At 43.2% G+C, this 26,596-nt stretch overlaps 1 protein-coding gene across 2 annotated transcripts in view; it reads right to left on the bottom strand.

Annotated features, from left to right (window-relative positions):
- NIPAL2 (NIPA like domain containing 2) overlaps positions 1-26,596 on the bottom strand; it is a 173,163-nt gene that overhangs the window by 52,407 nt on the left and 94,160 nt on the right. For both annotated transcript variants that reach the window (XM_089666479.1, XM_089666471.1), the window contains exon 5: positions 22,685-22,806. In XM_089666479.1, coding sequence (XP_089522605.1) covers positions 22,685-22,806 — 122 coding nt within the window. The remainder of the gene's footprint in view (positions 1-22,684; positions 22,807-26,596) is intronic.

The raw sequence follows: 26,596 nt of genomic DNA, 5'->3' as shown, positions 1-26,596 counted from the left end.
ATATATATATATATATATATATATATATATATATATATAAATGTATGCCAATGTGCTATAAAACACACTTCAAGGACACACATTAATGCATGCCAAATAACCTGGTATTTGATTGGCCAACTTTTCTCCAACTTCTGTATCTCCTAGAAATCCGATTTCACCTTTCTTGATGTTATATCAGATTAAAGCTGAACTCTATGATAAGCAAATATTGTCTAAATACAAGAGTCATGTGTATTCTTACTGGAATCTTAGTGTGCTTTTGTATTTCTTGAATCTGTGCAGGAGCTTCCTGTAATAAAGACCAGTCACTGCTCCTCTCTCTGCTTGTGCAGGGTGACTGGTCTTGTCTCCACCCCTTCCTGTAGTTTTCTGCAGGCAGTCTTCAGTGGGTGTGGCCTGCTGACCCCCTCCCACAGCTCTGCTTTCTGCACAGACTATGTACAGCACAGCGAGGATGCCACAGCTACTTTTACAAGGTGAGATCTGGGTCTGTAAAGGCATTTGTTGCTCACAATATGGATTTGATTTTTTGTGTCTTTTAGGAAATATACAGTTTTTGCTTCCAGAGTTCATCTTAAAGATGCTTGCAGATCAGCACCTATGGGTTGCTGCAGCTAGCACACTGTTCTTTTCTCCCTGTATAAGCCAAAAGATCTTTATTTCAGCTGCATGCCAGCAGTAGGCAGAGCTTCATAATAAAATAATAACAATATACTGCAAATCGCTGGCAGAAAACACAAAATGTTTTTCGTTATAGATTTGTTAATCAACTTATAATTATTTACACCCAAGCAAATATATATTCTAACCTTCCCTTTCTATTTTTACTGGTAGATAACACACACAGAACAGATGGTTATGGAAGGTATGACATCATTTAATTAAGAATGACATTAATTGTCACAGTAACAGTGAATCTGTAAGGTGCGCAGGGCTGAGCAATTCTCAAGATTCCCTCCATCTACATCGGTAATTGGAAGTCTCTGACATCCTCTGCTTCCCTGTGCCATCGGGGTGTTATAGTCTCAGTGTTTTTTCTTCCGTAAATCTGTTTATGCACTGACATTTGAATGAGTTAGATGTGATAAATCAGTGGTTGCTGTGTCTATGTTAGAATAAATCAATATGAACAATGTCACAAAGAGGACAGCACAGATTACCAGTGTAATGACAAGGAGCCTAACTGTGCACTAATTAATGTCACTCTGCTGTCAGTGCATGGAATATTAATGAAACATGCTTACAGATGCAAAATGCAGAGGTCCTATTCAACCAATACTAAAATATCCATTTTGGGAAAATAATAAATGTCAACAATGAGTTTAAGAAAGCAGCAAAATAAAGCTGGATATTTAGTCTGCTGGCTGAACAAAAAAAAAAAAAAAAAACAGATTCCTCCATCCACACAAGCAAGTTGGATGGAGGAATCTCTCCTCCTGCTCGGACATTGTATTCTGACAGCGGCTCCTGCTGCTGTGAGAATACACTGATCGGCAGCTGCAGCTAATTGGCTGTAGCCCCTGAACAACAAAAGTTTTCCAGAGTGTATGTTCTAACAGAAATTGATCTAACGATTGACTTCTGTCAAACAGGAAAGGCCACACAGAGATCAAAATTTGGCCATTCCCTGCTGAATCGGCTGAATTCTGATCCATCTATGCCCAGCTTAACCACTTGTCAACCTCGCTATAGCCGAATGACAGCTACAGCGCAGTTGTCCAGTCTTGGAAGAGCATCATATGACGTTCTCCCAGAATGCGCCCTCCCGCACGCCAGTCAGTGCCACCCATCAGTGCCGCCTATCAGTGCCCATCATTGTTCCATATCAGTGCAGCATCATCAGTGCTGCCCATCCATGCCACCTCATCAGTGCCACCTATCAGTGCTGCCTCATCAATGCACATCAGTGAAGGCGAAAAATTACCTGTTTGCAAAATTTTATCATACAAAGAAAAAGTTTTTTTATTTTTTGCTCTTTTTTTGTTTATGGCGCAAAAAAATAAAAACACCCAGTGGCAAGTAAATACCACCAAAAGAAAGTTCTATTTGTGTGAAAAAAATCCAGACACATACATTGGATTGCCAGAGAAGCATAATTCGTCACTCCAGAGAACACATCTCTACTGCTCTACAGGCCAGTGCATCCGACGCTTTGCATTGCACTTGGTGATGTAATGCTTGGATGAAGCTGCTCTGCCATGGAAACCCATTCCATGAAGCTCTCTATGAACTGTTGTGCTAATCTGAAGGCCACACAAAGTTTGGAGGTCTTTAGCTATTGACTCTGTAGACTGTTGCCAACTTCTGCCCACTGTGCGCTTCAACATGCGCTGACCCAGCTCTGTCATTTTACATGGCCTACCACTTCATGGCTGAGTTGCTGTTGTTCCCAGTTGCTTCCACTTTGTTATAGTACCACTAACAGCTGACCGTGGAATATTTAGTTGTAAGGAAATTTCACGGCTGGACTTATAGCACGGGTGGAAACCTATCACGGTACCATGCATAAATGGGGAGGTAGCAGAGAGGACAGTTTGGGTAATATTTGGAGACAAGATTGGTCATGTAGCTTGAGGCAGAGTTGTACATGGGTTTGTACAGTATGTTATTGTTTTTTTATTCATTGGGCAATAGCAAGCCAGTGGAGGACTGGCAGAGAGGGGTAGCAGACACTGAACGGTTGGTAAGGTGAATGAGTCTGGCATCAGCATCCATGACAAAGCGAAGAGGGTATAGCTTGCGAAGAGGTAGGCCTATGAGGAGGCAGTTTCAAGTCAAGAGATAATATGGGAGTGAATAAGTTGCTTAGCGATTTCAATGGTTAAAAATGGGTTCAGTGATTGGATTTGGGGCTGAACTTTGGGGCTGAAATGATGGGTCAGAGTCCAGGATTACACCTAGTACTCATGAGGGGAGGAACTGATCCTTGTATTATTGGTCTTGATGGAGAAGGGAGGGAGCATGGGCAAGAGGGAATATTATGAGCTCAGTTATAGAAAGATTGAGTTTGAGGAACTGGTGTGACATCCATGCTGATATGTCCGTTAATAAGTTAGTATCGTGAGCGGAGACTGTAGGAGTGAGGCGAAGAGTAGAGAGATAGATTTGGGTGTCTTAAGCATAGAGATGATACTGTAAACCATGGGAGTTTATCAAGTTCCAAGCAATCCCTAGCAGTCTCATGTAATGTGTCTCCAGTCTTTGACAACTTCCTGAAGCATGTCCCCAGTTCCCAACAACTATTATAGCATGTTCACAATCTCCAACAAGTCCTATAGCATGTCTGCAGCTGCTGATACATTTATGTAGCATTAAAAAAACAGTGCGGCCCTTCGGGGATGTCAGGGGCTGCACTTGACGCCCTCATATCAAGAAAGTTGACCACCACTGGTCTATGTTTTAGGAAAATATAGGAAAAATATTAAATGCACAAAAAAAAAAAAAAAAAAAAAAAAAAGAACACCTTGTATTCCTCCTTTAGAGCCTCATTATTGAGTCTGGTTATAGCTTGCCTGATTTCTTCTGTGTTAGTCATATCCATTTTCCTTCTAGATGGGCACCCTCTGCCTGCACATAGGAGGTGCTCCCTGGATGGCAGAGGGACAAGGAGGGCCACCCGCTTACTCTTCAGCTCATCTTTAGTCAGGACTGATGGGCCTTCCAGAAACTCCAACATGGCACACGCATACAGGGTAGCAGGTTGGAAGTTGCCAACTGTTCTCAGATGGCAACAGAAATAAGTTGGGCGCTATTATTGATTGTTCATTGTTTGATGGAGCAAAGGGACAGAGAAGAGGGATGCTAAATGCATTTAATTTATTTTATTTTAGTCAGGCAACTATGAAATACTGCACATTATAACTTTGTTTTCTCATTTCTAACATCAAATAGAGCACTGAAAGACCTGTTTACAGAGTGTAAATACTCAAGCTCTAAGTCATAGTTTTGGAAAACCTTTTGGAAAACCTGAGTAGGTTTCCACAAAAGAACTTCTATGGATTATTATCCAAGATTAAAAACCAAAAGACATTAGAGTTAAACAAAAACGGCAAGGCTTTCACCACGTACCGGAAACTCGTCACCGCGTACCAACGCGTTGTGTCACGTTAACCACGTGACTTCATCAGGGTATCATACTTTATATTTACACTTTATTCATTTTTTTCGTTTTTTGAGAAAGTCCCACATTTAGGGTCAAGGGGGTTTGAAGTATTGTGTATTTGTGTCTTTCACAGATTTTGTATCTATACAGGAGGTTTACTATGATTTTCACATTTCACTTTATTATTTCACTATTGGATCCTGATTGGATCAGAGCACTTGAGTGTGTCATTGATTATTTATGATAAGTTGTTTATATTCACTTAATTATTTATTGTTTAGGGCTTCACCATATTTACTTTTTCAGTTTAAGCCTATGTCGTAATTGGCACATGGACAGTACTCTCTGCATGCATGGACACAGAGTTCTGTGGATTCAGAGAGTGCTGTACCACTAGGGAAACTCCCATGTGCATGCAGTGAATACTAGCACATTATGGCATTAATCTGCAAGGGGGCTTTTTATATTTAGGTTTACTACTGCTTTAATCCTAGAGATTTTAACAACAAAAGGAACTGCAAGTTTTGACTGCCTTGAAAACTTAAAAAATATTTAACAACAGATTTCCAAATTCTAATCCTAAACTAGTTCAGAGCCCTAGGAAGTACGTCTCTCAATGAAAACACTTTTTTTAGACAGTGGGCAAAATGCACAAAATAATTCCTAGTGTTCCAGTTTGTTGAGAGATTGGTTTATATGCATTGCATGTTTATCTTTTTTTTTTTGTAGGGTTAGTTTTCACGGTTTTATATTGAAAAAATAAAGGAGTCTACTGAACAGCAACTGCATCCAAACAGATATGAGCACTGCTCAGGTGTTTTGATAGCTGCAGTGGGAGATTTGTTCTGCACTGTATAGAATGGATGACAGCATGTAGCTGGCCAGCTAAGACCAGTCCTAGGTTGCTAGTATATGTGTATACCAAACCTGCCAATAACCTCAGTATAGTATATATGTACATATGTTAAAGCCAAAAGCAAAATCATTGCTGTAATTTATGTCTTTGATTGTTATATGACATTTATATATTCACTGTGTTAGCAGAAGCAGAAAAGGAAAATATGCCTTTAAGAGTTAGTATAGAGCTGAGCCAATCACAGACTGCCTCACACTGTACAGAGCCTTAACCAATCCCAGCCAGTTTCACATCTATGCCTGTGTAAAACTTCCTGCTAGGATTTTCTACAGACACATGCTCACCAGACAGAAGAGGAAACAGACAGTTCCAATCAGAAAGCTTTATGGAGACAGAGAAGGCCAAATAGGTATTTAATGCACTTGTGTGTTCCTCTATTGTTTGGCAGTGCAGGTAGATCTGTATGTTGAAACTGTTGTGTGTGTTTTACTTGTAGTTCCACCGAACAAATTTACAAACTTATGAACAAATATATCGAACAAATTTATCGAATATAACGAATCTAATATAGCAAATCGAATTTACTGAATCTAACAAATTTATCAATCTATTGAATCAACCCAATGTAATACAAGTTAAACCATTGTAATATGAAAGAAACAAGCCATTGTAAGCAGTTATATGAAGAAGATTGAAGTTATTAAAGAAGTTAACTAAAGTATTTGGTGTTCTCTTTAAACCTACTGCATTCATAGAGCGGCATTGGAGGAATTACAGAGTAAAGTCAGTCCAATCAAACAAAAGAAACAGCAATTGCATAATTTTTCTAATGCTACAGCGCACTAGGCACCAAAGGGTGCTGCGCCTGCCACAGTGGAACTATTACCCTCAGAGGTCAAGCAACAGCGCTCCTCAACTTGCACAGTAAAGAGTACACTAGAGAAATAGAGCGCCAGCATATACCGCCACGCGGAGACACCTCAGCGGAACAGTACAGGCCATAGCACGTGCGCATTAGTCAGACTGCAACAGACTCTTAAAGTGGCATAACGGCAAAGGCAAGACAGTCAGAGAAAGAGCGCCAAACCTCCTGCACCCCTAGAGAGAGAAAGAGATGCATGGGGGGAGGGCCAGAGTCCAGAGCTAGAGTGCCCGCACCGCTATCCATCAAGAGACCACGTGTTGCATCCAGAGAGTTCACGTAGAGCATCGCAAGTTACTGCAGAGCATCGCAAAATTACCGCAGAGCATTGCAAAGTTACCGCAGAGCATCCCAAGTTACCGCAGAGCATCGCAAAGTCATCGCATCAAGAAAAGTCTCCTTTAAGACTGACATTTGTTTCTGCAACCTTCAGATCACGGTATCCTGTTCTTCAATTAAGGTCAGAGCTTTCCTTTATTACTCACTTATGCACATAGGTTTCTGCAAGAGACATTTTTGTGCTCAAGAGAACACAGACTTTTAATAAAAGAGAGACATTTATAGTATATGATTCTGAAGTATTTAAAGTGAAAGTCATTTATTGCCTGTGTTTTGATGCTATTACATGTAAAGTGAAAGTCATTTATTCTTGCATTTGTTAGTATTGCATTTAAAGTGACAGGTCCTTATTATTCATATTAATTGTTATAGCATTCAGAAATGGCTGAGCCTAGCATTGCCACCCCACTGTTAGCAGATGCAATGATAGAGATGGTAGAAGATGAAGAGCAAGAGAACCTGTCTGAATCTGAAAGGTGCAATGTAACGGTAGTCTCGCCCCAAACAAATATAGCTGAAACAGGTGAACTAAGACGTTCATCACGGGACAGAAAACCAACCCAAAAGGTGCTAGAAAATTTGGAGCAAGAGGCAGCACTGAAAGGAAAAAAGTTTGTCCGAATATATGAGAGGTGGAAAGCATAAATCAAAGACATTCGCAGAAATCTAAAACAAGAAAGCATAAAGGAGAATTTGAGTGAAATAATAGAGACGGTGGAAGATTCTGAGTCAGAGCTTACACAGCATATGTCAACTTGCGGTCGTGCTTGACACCCTCCCAGGATATTGTAAGAAACATGGATACATGTACCGCAGTCACTAGGGATTTAGTGAAGCTTATGAGAGAACTATCATCTGCAGCAAATTATGATGAAGTCAAGGCCCGAAAGGGAATGAATGAGCTCTTCATGAAAGACTATGCTAGGTCCTTAGGAGGAACCACAATCTCAAGTATGACTTCCATCACTAGCAGAAGTGCCAGCCACATAACAGAGTCCTCAAGTACATCAGCCAAAAGAAAGGAATTAGCTGAACAACTCGCTGCCAAAAGAGCAGAAGTGGAGATGGAATCTGCCATTGAGGCTCAGCGTCTACGGATGGCTGAAGTGGAGGCTCAGCGCCATAAAATGGAAGCCGAAATGAAAAGTCTGGAAAGGCAGAAGGAAGTTAAGATTATAGAAGCCAGACTCAGAGTGCATGAAGAGGATACGAATCAGGGTAGTCATAGATCGAAATCGGTACTAAGTGGAGAAGCTGACTCCTACGTTCTCCCTTACGCCCAGGAAAATGGAAGGAAATCTCCAGCATGCAGTGAAGAAATAAGTCATAGTCCTTCCATCCCTGCTCAGAGAGAAAAGAAGAGAGACTCACCTGATTCAGAACGAAGTGGAAAAATAGAATCAGATAATTCAACTCTCATATGTCATGGCAGTGGTCACGAGGATGTTACAACTGTTGACCCGGCGAAACCTCAGAGATTTCTCACTAGACTTCCTGTTCCGGAACCTACTATATTCTCCGGAGACGTACTGAAGTTTATAGAATGGAAGGCAAGTTTTGAAATGATCATTGAACATAATTGCTCCCGTCCAGTGGACAAGTTATTCTACCTCCAGCGGTATACTGGCGGAGAAGCAAAAAAGGTTCTTGAAGGTAACTTCTATAGGAAAGATGAAGAAGCCTACAAGCAAGCTTGGGAAAAATTAAATGCGAGATATGGTCATCCCTTCTTAGTGCAAAGAGCTTTCAGAGAGAAGTTGATAAACTGGCCCAAAATAGGTCCTAAAGAACACTTCAAGCTCCAAGAGTATGGCGACTTCCTGCAAGCATGTAGCAATGCTATCCCACATGTTCAAGGACTAGAAGTATTGAACGACTATCTAGAAAAGCACAGGATGCTAGCCAAGCTACCAGAACAAGTGGCTTCTGGATGGAATCGCTATGTGACTAAACCGTTAGATCAAGGCAAAAACTTCCCAAGTTTCAAAGAGTTCTCTGAATTTGTCAATGAGGAAGCACGAATAGCGTGTAATCCAGTAACAGCATCTCATGTCTTAAAACCCTTAGAAGAAAGGCCTACAAGAGAGATAAGACGTGCAAGAGCAACTAGCTTTGCAACCAACACAGCTACTAAAGGTCCAGATGCCCATGAGAGCAGGTTCAACATCACTACTAGGTTCAGTAAAGAGTTTGAACCGACAAGTCTTCAGACTACCTTCAAGTGTATGTTCTGTGAAGAGAATCACTCCATACATAAGTGCCAACGATTGAAGGAAAGGTCTCCAGACGAAAAGAAGAAGTTTGTGTTTGATAATCAGCTGTGTTTTGGATGTTTAAGAAAAGGCCATATTACTAAAGAATGCAAGAAAAAGGCCACTTGCAGCGTTTGTAAAGGACGTCATCCTACCCCACTACATGAAGAACGTCCAAAGAAAGAGAAATCCTTAATGCCCAAGAACACTACTGAGGAAGAAAATAAAGCGACAGTATTCTCTTGCAGAGTGAGAGAAAGAGAAATCAATGGTACGTCAATGGTTGTACCAGTGTGTATTTCAAATCCTAAAAGGAAGAACAAGAAGGTCTACGCCTATGCGCTACTGGATGCCCAGAGTGACGTCGCCTTCATTGATCAAGAAATCTGCAAGAAATTACAAGTGGCCACAGAACCAGTGAAACTCAAACTCACCACAATGACAGGAAGAGACACCTTGGTGAACAGTCAAAGAGTCAAAGGACTGAGAGTTAGAGGACTCCACTCAAACTGCATATTAGATCTACCTCCAGCTTATACAAAAGACGACATACCTCTAGATCGAGATCGCATACCTACCTGTGAAACAGCCAACAAATGGGAACACCTATCTGTCATATCTCATGAAATGTCCCCGCTGAAGGAATTTGGTGTTGGACTGTTGATAGGCTACGACTGTCCCGAGGCCTTGGTGCCACGAAAGATAATCACAGGAGGAAAGGGTGAACCCTACGCAGTCCAGACTGATCTAGGATGGGGTGTTGTTGGAGAAAAACGACAGATTGCAGATTCAGGACAGGTGACAGGATTGTGTCATAGAATATCTGTCCAAGAGTTACCAACTGTAAGTCCAGCGAAAGTACTCAAAATTCTAGAATCCGACTTTGCAGACGTAAGTTGTAATGAAAAGAGTGTCTCCCAAGAGGACATAAAGTTTGTACAAGTTCTAGAAGATAATATTCAGCAAAATCAACAAGGTTATCTTGAACTGCCCCTACCTTTTAGAGAACGACCTCATCTGCCAAATAACAGAGATCTTGCCCTGGGAAGATTGAAAAGCTTAAAGAAAAGGATGGGAAGAGATCCCAAACTGAAAGACGATTATTTGAAATTCATGAAAGAAATCCTCAAAGAAGGGCACGCAGAGAAAGTTGATGGTCAGTCTAAAAATGGAGAAGTGTGGTACATCCCACATCAAGGTGTCTATCACCCAAAGAAACCGGATAAGATCAGAGTAGTTTTTGATTGCTCAGCAAGGTACAATGATGTTGCATTGAACGATCATCTACTTAAGGGACCAGATCTTACAAACACTGTACCTGGAGTACTCTGTAGATTCAGAAAGTATCCCATAGCAGTCATGTGCGACATTGAAAAGATGTTCCACCAATTTCATGTGAAGGAAGAAGATAGAGACTTCCTGAGGTTCCTATGGTGGGAAGACGGAGATACAGATACAGAGCCAGCAGAATACAGAATGAAAGTACACTTGTTTGGAGCAGCATCATCCCCAGGTTGTGCCAATTACACTGTTCAACAAATTTTTATTTTTTGCCAGTTTTGGAAACAAAAGGATCCATTTCTTAATGAATTTCACATTCTGAGTTCAAATATAACAATGAAATTTGTCAACTGGCTCTAGTTTTTCTGTAAATGGAAAGTTTTCTACTATAGGCGTAATGACTACATAATGCACAATAATTATATAGATAGATGTCTTTCCACAAATATAAAGCAAGTGATATTGACTACATAACAAAGCCTAAATGGCATAATATATTGCATAGGATTACCAAGAAAAATTATAGCCATAAGCTAAGTTGAATCATTTTAATACTTAGGATTCTCACTAGTTTTGTCTTCAGTTTGTGTCGGTTTAGCTTCTCTTGGCTTTTCTCTTGTATTCGAGGAAAGGGCTATCTCTTACAACTGCACGTGACTACACGCTTCAGGTTCTTCCTCACTTGACTCAACCACGAAGGATTCTGGTGCTTTAGGAATTGGTAGCCCCTCTCCATGAGGAACTGGACGTATTGCCGATGGAATATTTGGATAGTGCACAGATAACTTTTTCTTCTTATTTAGCCCTTTTACAATTGGAGGCACCATACAAAAGTAACAATTACTAACATGATCTGTTGGCTCTCTCCAAATCATTGGCACAGCGAAAGGCATAGATGCCTTTTTTCCATTCAACCATTGCTCCAGTGCCGTCCCACAAGAATTGCAGCATATATGTGGTGCCCAGCTCTTGTCCTGGTCTCCTATCTTGCAGCCAAAATACAAGTTGTAGGCTTTCTTAATCATTCCTGTTATCCTCCTTTTTTGTGAGATAAAAGTTATTTCACTGCAGATATAGCAGAAATTATCTGCTTTATTCACACAAGTTCGAGGCATTACTGAGTAGCCTATATAAGCATAAAACAAAATGTAAAGACGCTGTCGAACTACAATCAGCTACAGATACTGCAGCTTTTATGCAGTGAAGTGATGCATTTAAAGGCTAATATTGCATCATCTCAGTATACATGCAATTTTCTATTGGTCACCAGTATCAATTGCGCAATATGCAGCTGAAGTTGCATCATAATTTTGAATGGCTTACGTCATTAGATGGGTGAATATATCATGGAAACTAGAGCCAATCAACATTTTTTAGGGTCATTTTCGTTTTCAGCACCCCAAAATTATGTAAGATTAGCTAATTTTATGCCCAAAACTTTTTACCTGTTGAACAGTGTTATGGTATGAAGTATCTGGCCAATCAGAATGAAAAGGATTGTCCATCAGCAGCAAATTTTTTGAAGAAAAACTTTTATGTAGATGATGGTCTTATAAGCCTAGAATCCTCAAAATCGGCAATTCAGTTGGTGAGAGAGAGCCAAGAGTTATGCGCAAAAGGAAACCTGCGTCTTCACAAATTCATCTCAAACGACAGAGAGGTACTAGAATCCATCAGTGACTCCGAACGTGCATCAACAATAAAGAATGTGGATCTTAACCATGATCCTCTTCCAGTTCAGAATGTACTCGGATTGGGATGGAATGTAGAAAACGACAATTTTTTCTTTGAAATATCCATGGAAGAGAAAGTTCCAACTAGACGTACCATTCTTTCCACAGTAGCCTCAATATATGATCCGTTGGGATTCCTATCACCAGTAATCCTCAGAGCAAAAGAAATACTGCAAGAATTATGCAGACAGAAGTTGGGATGGGACGAACCCATACCTGCAGGCTTGAGGCCAAGGTGGGAGAGTTGGATAAGAGACTTACAAAATTTGAAAGAAATTCGGATACCCAGATGTTTTGTACCTCCTGATTTCAGAAAGTACAAGAAAATAGAACTTCATCACTTTTCAGATGCCAGTAGTCATGGTTATGGTCAGTGCTCCTACATCAGAGCAATAGGAGAAGAAAAGATACACTGTGCCCTAGTTATGGGAAAGGCCAGAGTAGCACCCAACAATATTCAGACAATACCAAGACTCGAACTAACGGCAGCCGTCGTTTCAGCATCAGTAAGTCAGTTTCTGAAAGAAGAATTGGAATTGAAAATAGATGAAGAGCATTTTTGGACAGACTCACAAGTTGTCCTAGGTTACATAAACAATGAAGCTCGAAGATTCCACACCTTTGTCGCTAACAGAGTTCAAAAAATTCGAAAAGCAACAAATCCAGAACATTGGCACTAGAGATGAGCGAAGAAATGAAAAATTCGATTCGACTGATTCGGCGAATTCGTGGACAATATTCGATTCGAGTCGAATAAATTCGCTGTGAATTTAACTTAAAAAAGGGTGTTTCTAGGCTTCAGAGAGACTTAATATTAGTGCAGAACACTGTACCTTTAATTTAAATGCCCTTGGAGTCTGCTGGGGAAGAGAAATAATACTGTCACTCAGTATGACATGCAGATGAGTGCCGTCGATCTTAGAATCACCGCACACTTCACTCATTTGGCCAGTCACGGGGCCAAAACCAGTGTTTGGAGCCACAGTGTGGCGGTGGAGGCAGCAGCAATGGGAGGCCATACAGCAACCTATGACAAAATGGAAACCAGCAGGAGTGTGAGGAGACCTCAAAGTGGCACATGGCAGAGTGGGAGCAATGGGAGGCGGTACAAGGACCCATGTCACACTGTGGACCCAGCAGCAGCGTGACGAGGCGGTACGGGGGCCCATGGCAGATTTGGGGCCTGGCAGCACCTATGGGAGGCCTGTAATCTGCCAGCAACCTATGACAAAATGGAAACCAGCAGGAGTGTGAGGAGACCTGAAAGTGGCACATGCCAGAGTGGGAGCAATGGGAGGCGGTACAGGGACCCATGTCACATTGTGGACCCAGCAGCAGCGTGACCAGGCGGTACGGGGGCCCATGGCAGATTACAGGCCTGGCAGCAGCAATCTGCAATGGGAGGCCGTACAGGGACCCATGAGAGACTGTGGACCTGGCAGCAGCATGAGGAGGCGGTATAGGGGCCCATGGCAGATTAGGGGCCTGGCAGCAGCTATGTGAGGCCCGTAATCTGCCAGCACCCTATGACAAAAAATGTAACACACCAGCAGTGTGAGGAGACCTGAAAGTGGCACATGGCAGAGTGTGGCGATGGAGACAGCAGCAATGGGAGGCCGTACAGGGACCCATGAGAGACTGTGGACCTGGCAGCAGCATGAGGAGGTGGTATAGGGGCCCATGGCAGATTAGGGGCCTGGCAGCAGCTATGGGAGGCCCGTAATCTGCCAGCACCCTATGACAAAAAATTGAACACACCAGCAGTGTGAGGAGACCTGAAAGTGGCACATGGCATGAGAGACTCTGGACCTGGCAGCAGCATGAGGAGGCGGTATAGGGGCCCATGGCAGATTAGGGGCCTGGCAGCAGCTATGGGAGGCCCGTAATCTGCCAGCACCCTATGTCAAAAAATTGAACACACCAGCAGTGTGAGGAGACCTGAAAGTGGCACATGGCATGAGAGACTCTGGACCTGGCAGCAGCATGAGGAGGCGGTACAGGGGCCCATGGCAGATTAGGGGCCTGGCAGCAGCTATGGGAGGCCCGTAATCTGCCAGCACCCTATGTCAAAAAATTGAACACACCAGCAGTGTGTGAGGAGACCTGAAAGTGGCACATGGCAGAGTGTGGCGATGGAGACAGCAGCAATGGGAGGCCGTACAGGGACCCATGAGAGACTCTGGACCTGGCAGCAGCATGAGGAGGCGGTATAGGGGCCAATGGCAGATTAGGGGCCTGGCAGCAGCTATGTGAGGCCCGTAATCTGCCAGCACCCTATGACAAAAAATGTAACACACCAGCAGTGTGTGAGGAGACCTGAAAGTGGCACATGGCAGAGTGTGGCGATGGAGACAGCAGCAATGGGAGGCCGTACAGGGACCCATGAGAGACTCTGGACCTGGCAGCAGCATGAGGAGGCGGTATAGGGGCCAATGGCAGATTAGGGGCCTGGCAGCAGCTATGTGAGGCCCGTAATCTGCCAGCACCCTATGACAAAAAATGTAACACACCAGCAGTGTGAGGAGACCTGAAAGTGGCACATGGCATGAGAGACTCTGGACCTGGCAGCAGCATGAGGAGGCGGTATAGGGGCCCATGGCAGATTAGGGGCCTGGCAGCAGCTATGTGAGGCCCGTAATCTGCCAGCACCCTATGACAAAAAATGTAACACACCAGCAGTGTGAGGAGACCTGAAAGTGGCACATGGCAGAGTGTGGCGATGGAGACAGCAGAAATGGGAGGCCGTACAGGGACCCATGAGAGACTCTGGACCTGGCAGCAGCATGAGGAGGCGGTATATAGGGGCCCATGGCAGATTAGGGGCCTGGCAGCAGCTATGGGAGGCCCGTAATCTGCCAGCACCCTATGTCAAAAAATTCAACACACCAGCAGTGTGTGAGGAGACCTGAAAGTGGCACATGGCAGAGTGTGGCGATGGAGACAGCAGCAATGGGAGGCCGTACAGGGACCCATGAGAGACTCTGGACCTGGCAGCAGCATGAGGAGGCGGTATATAGGGGCCCATGGCAGATTAGGGGCCTGGCAGCAGCTATGGGAGGCCCGTAATCTGCCAGCACCCTATGTCAAAAAAACTGAACACACCAGCAGTGTGTGAGGAGACCTGAAAGTGGCACATGGCATGAGACACTGTGGACCTGGCAGCAGCATGAGGAGGCGGTACAGGGGCCCATGGCAGATTAGGGGCCTGGCAGCAGCTATGGGAGGCCCGTAATCTGCCAGCACCCTATGACAAAAAATGGAACACACCAGCAGTGTGTGAGGAGACCTGAAAGTGGCACATGGCAGAGTGTGGCGATGGAGACAACCCACCGACTGTTTTGCTCGCTGCCAAGCTGCCACCCTCTTCTCCTGATGATGCGGAAGCAATAGCCTGATGACGACGAGGCTGCCAAGTGCGATCAGCCTCATCATCATCAATTAGGGTCTCCGCCTCACTACTAGCCCCCTCGGCTGCGTGTGGGTCAGGAGACAGACCTGTCTCTAGACCGGCTACCGAGCCACTCTCCTCGCCACTACTTCTTCGCCTGGCTGCTGAAGAGGCGGATGTCTCCCCCCGTTCCTGACCGCCCTCTGTTAGCTCTTCCTCACTGTACTGGATGACACCGGGAGCACTGGCCTCTGGCTGTGAATAGTGCTGCCTCGACCCCTTCCTCTGCTGCCACGTCTGCTCGCTCCTAAAACATTGCCTCCTCTGCCACTCCTCTGCATGTTGTCTGACATACTCTTTAATTCAACGATTCTGTGTCCCTGAGTAACAATTCTGTGTCTGTCCCTGAGTAACAATTCTGTGTCCCTGAGTAACGTTTCTGTGTCCCTCAGTAACAATTCTGTGTCCCTCAGTAACAATTCTGTGTCCCTCAGTAACAATTCTGTGTCCCTCAGTAACAATTCTGTGTCCCTCAGTAACAATTCTGTGTCCCTCAGTAACAATTCTGTGTCCCTCAGTAACAATTCTGTGTCCCTCAGTAACAATTCTGTGTCCCTCAGTAACAATTCTGTGTCTGTCCCTGAGTAAGAATTCTGTGTCTGTCCCTGATTAACAATTCTGTGTCCCTCAGTAACAATTCTGTGGCCCTAAGTAACGGTTCTGTGGCCCTCAGTAACAATTCTGTGGCCCTCAGTAACAATTCTGTGGCCCTCAGTAACAATTCTGTGTCTGTCCCTGATTAACAATTCTGTTTCCCTGAGTAACGTTTCTGTGGCCCTAAGTAACAATTCTGTGTCCCTCAGTAACAATTCTGTGTCCCTCAGTAACAATTCTGTGTCCCTCAGTAACAATTCTGTGTCCCTCAGTAACAATTCTGTGTCCCTCAGTAACAATTCTGTGTCCCTCAGTAACAATTCTGTGTCCCTCAGTAACAATTCTGTGTCCCTCAGTAACAATTCTGTGTCCCTCAGTAACAATTCTGTGTCCCTCAGTAACAATTCTGTGTCCCTCAGTAACAATTCTGTGTCCCTGAGTAACAATTCTGTGTCCCTGAGTAACAATTCTGTGTCTGTCCCTGAGTAAGAATTCTGTGTCTGTCCCTGAGTAACGTTTCTGTGGCCCTAAGTAACAGTTCTGTGGCCCTCAGTAACAATTCTGTGGCCCTGAGTAACAATTCTGTGTCCCTCAGTAACAATTCTGTGTCTGTCCCTGAGTAACAATTCTGTGTCTGTCCCTGAGTAACAATTCTGTGTCTGTCCCTGAGTAACGTTTCTGTGGCCCTAAGTAACAGTTCTGTGGCCCTCAGTAACAATTCTGTGGCCCTCAGTAACAATTCTGTGTCTGTCCCTGAGTAACAATTCTGTGGCCCTAAGTAACGGTTCTGTGGCCCTAAGTAACGGTTCTGTGGCCCTAAGTAACGGTTCTGTGGCCCTCAGTAACAATTCTGTGGCCCTCAGTAACAATTCTGTGTCTGTCCCTGAGTAACAATTCTGTGGCCCTAACTAACGTTTCTGTGGCCCTAAGTAATGGTTCTGTGGCCCTCAGTAACAATTCTGTGTCCCTGAGTAACGTTTCTGTGGCCCTAAGTAACGGTTCTGTGGCCCTCAGTAACAATTCTGTGGCCCTCAGTAACAATTCTGTGGCTGTCCCTGAGTAACAATTCTGTGGCCCTAAGTAACGGTTCTGTGGCCCTAAGTAACAATTCTGTGGCCCTAAGTAACAATTCTGTGGCCCTAAGTAACGGTTCTGTGGCCCTCAGTAACAATTCTGTGGCCCTCAGTAACAATTCTGTGTCTGTCCCTGAGTAACAATTCTGTGGCCCTAACTAACGTTTTTGTGGCCCTAAGTAACAGTTCTGTGGCCCTCAGTAACAATTCTGTGTCCCTGAGTAACGTTTCTGTGTCTGTGCGAGTAACAATTCTGTGGCCCTAAGTAACGGTTCTGTGGCCCTCAGTAACAATTCTGTGTCCCTGTGTAACAATTCTGTGTCTGTGCGAGTAACAATTCTGTGGCCCTAAGTAACAGTTCTGTGGCCCTCAGTAACAATTCTGTGTCCCCGAGTAACAATTCTGTGGCCCTAAGTAACGGTTCTGTGGCCCTAAGTAACGGTTCTGTGTCCCTGTGTAACAATTCTGTGTCTGTGCGAGTAACAATTCTGTGGCCCTAAGTAACAGTTCTGTGGCCCTCAGTAACAATTCTGTGTCCCTGAGTAACAATTCTGTGTCTGTGCGAGTAACAATTCTGTGGCCCTAAGTAACAGTTCTGTGGCCCCCAGTAACAGTTCTGTGTCCCTGAGTAACAATTCTGTGTCTGTGCGAGTAACAATTCTGTGGCCCTAAGTAACAGTTCTGTGGCCCTCAGTAACAATTCTGTGTCCTTGAGTAACAATTCTGTGGCCCTAAGTAACGGTTCTGTGGCCCTCAGTAACAATTCTGTGTCCCTGTGTAACAATTCTGTGTCTGTGCGAGTAACAATTCTGTGGCCCTAAGTAACAGTTCTGTGGCCCTCAGTAACAATTCTGTGTCCCTGAGTAACAATTCTGTGGCCCTAAGTAACGGTTCTGTGGCCCTCAGTAACAATTCTGTGTCCCTGTGTAACAATTCTGTGTCTGTGCGAGTAACAATTCTGTGGCCCTAAGTAACAGTTCTGTGGCCCTCAGTAACAATTCTGTGTCCCTGAGTAACAATTCTGTGTCTGTGCGAGTAACAATTCTGTGGCCCTAACTAAAGTTTCTGTGGCCCTAAGTAACAGTTCTGTTGCCCTCAGTAACAATTCTGTGTCTGTCCCTGAGTAACAATTCTGTGGCCCTAACTAAAGTTTCTGTGGCCCTAAGTAACAATTCTCTGGCACTCAGTAACAATTCTGTCTGTCCCTGAGTAACAATTCTGTGGCCCTAATAACGTTTCTGTGGCCCTAAGTAACAGTTCTGTGGCCCTCAGTAACAATTCTGTGTCTGTCCCTGAGTAACAATTCTGTGGCCCTAACTAAAGTTTCTGTGGCCCTAAGTAACAATTCTCTGGCACTCAGTAACAATTCTGTCTGTCCCTGAGTAACAATTCTGTGGCCCTAATAACGTTTCTGTGGCCCTAAGTAACAGTTCTGTGGCCCTCAGTAACAATTCTGTGTCTGTCCCTGAGTAACAATTCTGTGGCCCTAACTAAAGTTTCTGTGGCCTTAAGTAACAATTCTCTGGCACTCAGTAACAATTCTGTCTGTCCCTGAGTAACAATTCTGTGGCCCTAATAACGTTTCTGTGGCCCTAAGTAACAGTTCTGTGGCCCTCAGTAACAATTCTGTGTCTGTCCCTGAGTAACAATTCTGTGGCCCTAACTAAAGTTTCTGTGGCCCTAAGTAACAATTCTCTGGCACTCAGTAACAATTCTGTCTGTCCCTGAGTAACAATTCTGTGGCCCTAATAACGTTTCTGTGGCCCTAAGTAACAGTTCTGTGGCCCTCAGTAACAATTCTGTGTCTGTCCCTGAGTAACAATTCTGTGGCCCTAACTAAAGTTTCTGTGGCCCTAAGTAACAATTCTCTGGCACTCAGTAACAATTCTGTCTGTCCCTGAGTAACAATTCTGTGGCCCTAATAACGTTTCTGTGGCCCTAAGTAACAATTCTCTGGCACTCAGTAACAATTCTGTCTGTCCCTGAGTAAGAATTCTGTGGCCCTAACTAGCGTTTCTTTGTCCCTAAGTAATGATTCTGTGGCCCTCATTAACAATTCTGTGTCCCTGAGTAATGGTTCTCTGTCCCTAAGTAACGTTTCTCTGTCCCCAAGTATCGTTTCTGTGGCCCTAACTCTGTCCCTAATACAGAGCGGTCTGCCTCTGTTCAAGGACTGCAGGCAAATGAAGAATTCCAAAATGGCCGCTATTTATAGCTCGACCATTACACAGTGCTGGCTGGCTGGCTGCTGATTGGCTGATGCGATCACATGTCATTGAGGAATGCATTATGGGTCAGCGCGCCTTGTCTGCGCGCCTTCCCAGACATCCCCGCTCCGTTGCCGCACATGTCCGCCGCCATTTTCGGAAAAATTTCGATTCGCGCGTCCGAAGTAGGCTATTTTTCGGATTCGGCGCAAATCGAAATTTTTCCGATATTCGACTCGAATTCCACTTCGGCTACTTCGATTCGCTCATCTCTAATTGGCACTATGTTGACACAAAGCAAAACCCGGCAGATCATGCTTCAAGAGGCCTAAATGTAACAGAGTTGAAGAATTCAAACTGGTTCACCGGTCCAGAGTTCCTTTGGGAAAGGGAAATCATACCCAATGAAGGTTATACAGAACTGTCTATGGGTGATCCAGAAGTAAAGGTAGTTCAAACATTGAGCACTGCCGCCAAGTGTCAAGATGACATACTTGAACGACTAGCCAGATGTTCAAAGTGGAATACAGTCATAAACATTGTAGCTCGAATTCAACGCTTAGCAAAAGGAATAAAAAGGAAAGAATCGTTGAATGTAGAGGAAAGAGTGAAAGCTGAAGAAACGGTTATAAGACTCATTCATCAAAGATTCTACAGTGATGAATTGAAGAGACTTAGTCAAGAACCTAAGAGACTTCCAAACAACCACCCATTGTACAAGCTTAATCTTATTCTGCAGGATGGTATACTGAAGGTGGGAGGGAGGCTGGAAAATGCGTCGCTACCTATCAGAGTTAAGCATCCAGCAATTCTACCCAAAAATTCTACCTTCACAAGATTGATTATCAATCACTACCACAACAAATCCTTGCATTAAGGAAGAAGCTTTACTCAAAGCTGTTTGAGAGAAGGTGGTTACTGGATAGTGAAAGGAAGCAAAGTTATAGCGAAGTACATAAGTAAATGTGTAATCTGTAGAAAGGCACGTAGACCTACAGAAGAACAAAGAATGGCTGATCTACCAGCTGATCGTGTAAACCCATCACCACCATTTCTTTATAGCGGAATGGATTGCTTCGGCCCATTTATCACCAAACAAAACCGCAAGGAGTACAAGAGATACGGACTGATATTTACGTGTCTAAGCTCCAGAGCAATTCACCTGGAAATGTTGGAAGATATGTCAATCGACGCCTTAAGATGTTTCATAGCCATTAGAGGTACTGTCAGAGAACTTAGATCTGACCAAGGATCTAATTTTGTTGGAGCAAAGAATGAATTGAACAAGGCTCTAAAAGAGATTGATAAAGAAAAAGTAACTGAGTACTTGTTAGAGAAACAGTGTGATTTTCACATGAATGCTCCACATGCAAGCCATACAGGCGGAGTCTGGGAGAGGCAAATCAGAACTGTAAGAAACGTACTAAGTTCAGTTTTGAAAAAGAACGCCGGAAGATTAGATGATGCTTCACTTAGGACACTATTCTATGAAGTAATGTCTATTGTTAACAGTCGTCCACTTACAGTCAACAACATCAACGACCCAACAAGCTTAGAACCTCTAACGCCCAACCATCTACTTCACCTTAAGTCTGATTACATACAGCCACCACCTGGCAACTTCACCAAAGAGGACTTATACGCAAGGAAAAGATGGCGAAGAGTTCAATATCTATCAGAGCAGTTTTGGAATAGATGGAGCAAGGAGTACTTAGCTCATCTCATACTAAGAAGTAAATGGCAAACGCCTAGAAGAAATGTTCATGTTGATGACATAGTGTTAGTAAAGGAAGACGACTTACCTAGAAGTCAATGGAAATTGGCCAAAGTCCTAGAAGCTCGAAAGGATGAAGAAGGACTAGTAAGAAGAGTTTTGTTACAAATGGGAGACTCAAAACTCGATAAAAAGGGAAAACGTCTCACAACTCCACTCAAGTTGGAACGTCCAATACAAAAGTTAGTTGTTCTGCTTGAGAGTAACAAAGACACTTGAGAGTTGAGAAACTGATGGAAAATTCCTCGAATTCATGTTCGAATCCTATTACTGAGAACATAGAATTATAGGTAATTTTGGTGGGAGTGTAGCTGGCCAGCTAAGACCAGTCCTAGGTTGCTAGTATATGTGTATACCAAACCTGCCAATAACCTCAGTATAGTATATATGTGCATATGTTAAAGCCAAAAGCAAAATCATTGCTGTAATTTATGTCTTTGATTGTTATATGACATTTATATATTCATTGTGTTAGCAGAAGCAGAAAAGGAAAATATGCCTTTAAGAGTTAGTATAGAGCTGAGCCAAACACAGACAGCCTCACACTGTACAGAGCCTTAACCAATCCCAGCCAGTTTCACATCTATGCCGGTGTAAAACTTCCTGCTAGGATTTTCTACAGACACATGCTCACCAGACAGAAGAGGAAGCAGACAGTTCCAATCAGAAAGCTTTATGGAGACAGAGAAGGCCAAATAGGTATTTAATGCACTTGTGTGTTCCTCTATTGTTTGGCAGTGCAGGTAGATCTGTATGTTGAAACTGTTGTGTGTGTTTTACTTGTAGTTCCACCGAACAAATTTACAAACTTATGAACGAATATATCGAATGAATTTATCGAATATAACGAATCGAATATAGCAAATCAAATTTACTGAATCTAACGAATTTATCAATCTATTGAATCAACCCAATGTAATACAAGTTAAACCATTGTAATATGAAAGAAACAAGCCATTGTAAGCAGTTATATGAAGAAGATTGAAGTTATTAAAGAAGTTAACTAAAGTATTCGGTGTGCTCTTTAAACCTACTGCATCCATAGAGCGGCATTGGAGGAATTACAGAGTAAAGTCAGTCCAATCAAACAAAAGAAACAGCAATTGCATAATTTTTCTAATGCCACAGCGCACTAGGCACCAAAGGGTGCTGCGCCTGCCACACAGCATCTGGTCATTTTCTTGCGTTTAGCCTGTGGGCTGGACAAATAAAATGTATGGGTGTATAGTCAGCTTTAGAACAGCGACTCCTTTTAATTATTTAAATAAGGACCTACATAGGTTTCAATCAGTGTCTGGAAGTAAACAGCTTCTGACGTACTTTCATTTTTAGTAAACCCACACACCTATGTAAATCACGTGTTGAACTAGATGGGCCTATGTCTTTTTTCAACCACACTATGTAACTATATCATTGGATCACCATGTCTTAAGGGGTTAGGGCTAACACCGTTAACCAACCCCCCCCCCCCCCCCCTTTGTGGCCCCTTTTGGCTGTATGTCACAGATTTGTTGCTTTTGTATTTACCTTTTCCAAGTATTAAGGATTGCATTTCCATGTTCTGTGTCCTGTGGGAGACCAGATATAGTGAATGCAGGGTCCTGGGTTTAGTAACACTAAGTGCCGGTCACATGACACAGCAAAGTCCACTTCATCTTTGCTTCTTCTCACTCCTTATGGATGTACAGAGCAGCAATGGCATAATGAAGTCAACACCACTCTCTGCACCAATATACTGGGAATGAATGGCACCAAAAGGACATCTCCCTAGTGAGCAAGGCTGTGACACCCTGCATTCAGTCTTCCAGGGTGAATACCACTGGGCATCATTCAGCCTGGTAGACTAAGGACATCCAGTGGCCAAGAAGATGCACTGTGGAGGACCACTCCAGATTACAGGTGAACATTTTAGCCTGAGCTCTTTTTTTTTAGCCTGGAGTTTGGAAGATGCCAAAAGACCACCAAGAATAAATATATCATGTATGAAACTTGCTTCCTTACAATTTTATTTACAATGCTAAAAATTCAGTTTTGTCATCACTAATTCTTCTATAACAGCTTTTAATATTAAAAACAAAAAAGAATCAAAAGAAAACTTACCAAGTAAACTAAGAACTGCCAGCTTATAACATATCGCTCTACTTTCAATGCTGTAATATCCTGAGATACATTTGGTGAGAATGTCACCAGAAGATATGTTCCCGTAACTGCTAAGGTCCCACCTGTCAAAGAGAACAACAATTTTAGAAAAATAGATAAAAAATATCTGCATTTGGCTTTTACTGTGCACCTTGTAGTGGAGCAGTTACAGTACACTATAAAATAATCTATGGAGCATATTGTGTTATACCATAGTTCAGGCATAAACATTCTGAGTTATTATAGTACATACAGTGGGGCAAAAAAGTATTTAGTCAGCCACCAATTGTGCAAGTTCTCCCACTTAAAAAAATTGTGAGAGGCCTGTAATTGGCATCATAGGTAGACCTCAACTATGAGAGACAAAATGAGAAAACAAATCCAGACAATCACATTGGCTGATTTGGAAAGAATTTATTTGCAAATTATGGTGGAAAATAAGTATTTGGTCACCTACAAACAAGCAAGATTTCTGGCTCTCACAGACCTGTACCTTCTTCTTTAAGAGGCTCCTCTGTCCTGCACTCATTACCTGTATCAACGGCACCTATTTGAACTTATCAGTATAAAAGACACCTGTCCACAACCTCAAACAGTCACACTCCAAACTCCACTATGGTGAAGACCAAAGAGCTGTCGAAGGACACCAGAAAAAAAATTGTAGACCTGCACCAGGCTGGGAAGACTGAATCTGCAATAGGCAAGCAGCTTGGTGTGAACAAATCAACTGTGGGAGCAATAATTAGAAAATGGAAGACATAAAGGACCACTGATAATCTCCCTCGATCTGGGGCTCCACACAAGATCTCACCCCGTGGGGTCAAAATGATCACAAGAACGGTGAGCAAAAATCCCAGGACCACACGGGGGGACCTAGTGAATGACCTGCAGAGAGCTGGGACCAACGTAACAAAGGCTACCATCAGTAACACACTACACCGCCAGGGACTCAGATCCTGCAGTGCTGGACGTGTCCCCCTGCTTAAGCCAGTACATGTCCAGGCCCATCTGAAGTTTGCTAGAGAGCATTTGGATGATCCAGAAGAGGATTGGGAGAATGTCATATGGTCAGATGAAGCCAAAATAGAACTGTTTGGTAGAAACACAACTCGTTGTGTTTGGAGGAGAGAAAATGCTGAGTTGCATCCAAAGAACACCATACCTACTGTGAAGCATGGGGGTGGCAACATCATGCTTTGGGGCTGTTTCTCCGCAAAGGGACCAGCACGACTGATCCATGTACAGGACAGAATGAATGGGGCCATGTATCGTGAGTTTTGAGTGCAAACCTCCTTCCATCAGCAAGGGCATTGAAGATGAAACGTGGCTGGGTCTTCCAACATGACAATGATCCCAAACATACCGCCTGGGCAACGAAGGAGTGGCTTCGTAAGAAGCATTTCAAGGTCCTGGAGTGGCCTAGCCAGTCTCCAGATCTCAACCCCATAGAAAATCTTTGGAGGGAGTTGAAAGTCCGTGTTGCCCAGCGACAGCCCCAAAACATCACTTCTCTAGAGGAGATCTGCATGGAGGAATGGGTCAACGTACCAGCAACTGTGTGTGCCAACCTTGTGAAGACTTACAGGAAATGTTTGACCTCTGTCATTGCCAACAAAGGATATATAACAAAGTATTGAGATGAACTTTTGATATTGACCAAATACTTATTTTCCACCATAATTTGCAAATAAATACTTTCCAAATCAGCCAATGTGATTGTCTGGATTTTTTTCTCTCATTTTGTCTCTCATAGTTGAGGTCTACCTATGATGCCAATTACAGGCCTCTCTCATCTTTTTAAGTGGGAGAACTTGCACAATTGGTGGCTGACTAAATACTTTTTTGCCCCACTGTATTTATCTCAAGTGTTTTTATGTGCCTTTCATGTTTTTTGCCTTGCTGTGTCATAATTTCACAATTGTGGTTCAATCACAAATTGTGCAAAGGGCTCTTTACTTTTAGACCTGTAAGGAAGTGGAACTCCCTTCCACTGATGGTGGTGTCAGCGGGGAGCATAGGGTTTCAGATTTGTTTTTTTTAGCAAGCTCAGTGTACAGGGATACGGAAAATTGTAGTCACACACATACACTGAGGTTTAGCTGGATGGACTGGTGTCCTTACAAACTATGTAACATTGGTGGTAGGTACAAAGATTTGTAAGTTTCCTCTCAATGTGCAATCAGCATACCTACTAAGGACAGCCATACACGCAACGATTATATGTGAACCCTTACCCTGTAAAATAACCAATTCAGTTTAAAACAGAATTGAAAAACTAAACATTTCTGTATAAGAAAAAAAAAAAAAAAAATATATATATATATATATATATATATATAAAAAAAATGCTAACATTATCTTCAGTTGCATGGATTCTCAGAGAGCTAGAGGTGGAGAAGCGGCAATGCACTGCCAGTGAATGGCTGTACAGGGAGTGTGTCGGCACAAGAATGCTTATTAAAGGACAGGCAGGCCAGACAGACACAGCCAGAAAATTTACCATTTTGGAAGGATATGCTTCCATGCCTAATGTGGACAGTTTGAAATAGGAGAGCAGGGAGACTGGCAGGATCAATTGTACAAGAGAAATGTAAGGGCAATGCACAAAAAAAGGATTTCCTAGCACACTTACCAACCAGCCTGCAAAACAACCAAAATGGCTCTGTCTAACAGTTTGCGTTAAGAACAGAGGGTTTTGTTTGCACACATTTGCAAATATATGCGTAAGCCGCAGTGCCCACGTCAAGGAACCTCTATATACTGCAGTCCTAACAAATTTCCAGAGCCTCCATAATAGCAGCATATATATGAATGGATAGATTAAGGGCAGGTATACCTTGAGGGAGCCCACCCCTCCTTAAAGGCACAGAGACGCACGTGATGCTGAGCTAGAGCGCAATGGCAGCTAAGGCATCCAGTGTGTTTCTGCATCCATTTGTTCAACTGTACAAAACTTGGGCTCTGCCAAGGCATACCTGCCCTTCAAGACCAAGTTCACTTTAAAAAAAAAATAAAATCCAGCTCTCCTATGCACCAATATACCATTAACGTACCTCAGTTGCAAAAATATTCAAGCTCTCTTTGATCTGGAGAGCAAGGCCTTACCTTAGCCCTTGGTAAATTTCTTAGAAAGCTTTTTCAATTCCTGGAATGTAGACAGAGGACAGAGGAGCAAGTAGGACCCCGAATCATATTACCAGCTGATCTCGTTAGCATACACATCCTGCACTGACCTCAGTAATACACACCCTTCACCCATCAACTGTTTTTTCACAGAATCCCCGGGATCTCTCCTCACATGCATTTGCTTGGCTACCCCAGCAGGCAGGCTCAGGCCACAGGCAGCCCATGGGACACCCCTGATTTAATTGCAAGGGCCTACTTGATTGGATATAGAGTGATTGAATAGATTCAGTGTCCTCCTATTACATAGTTTTGGTCAATCTAAAAGGAGATCATACAGAGATTGTACAATCCGATTGCATAGTGTACGGCCACATTTATACACCTGAAATGAACTAGTTGCGCTTTCAGTGTCATTAGTTGTTAATGGCACACCAAACACAGAAACAAGCACACGTTTTGCCACATGGAAAAATGGGTGACAAATGCCGCAAAATGCGCAGTAAACAAAATGTGCAATTCGCATCACACCAAAATGTCCCATGAGCTACTTTGCCACATGTAGAGTAGCCCATTGAAATCAACGGGCTGCTCTATGTGTATCACTGGAAAAACAAGCCAAAAACATGCGCTCCCTCTACCCTCGTTGTGTTTCTGAACACATGGCAAGAAAATGCGTGCTTCGCCATGCATTGCAGAAACAAGCTGAAAATGTGCATCATGTTTTGTGTTGTCATTACATGTTAAAGA

Source organism: Staurois parvus, unplaced genomic scaffold, assembly GCF_062004578.1.
Source record: "Staurois parvus isolate SC_StPar_1 unplaced genomic scaffold, SC_StPar_1.0 ptg000052l, whole genome shotgun sequence".
Classification (NCBI taxonomy): Eukaryota; Metazoa; Chordata; class Amphibia; order Anura; family Ranidae; genus Staurois; species Staurois parvus.
The sequence above is the reverse complement of the archived record's forward strand: the minus strand, read 5'-3'. Positions and strand labels throughout refer to the sequence as shown.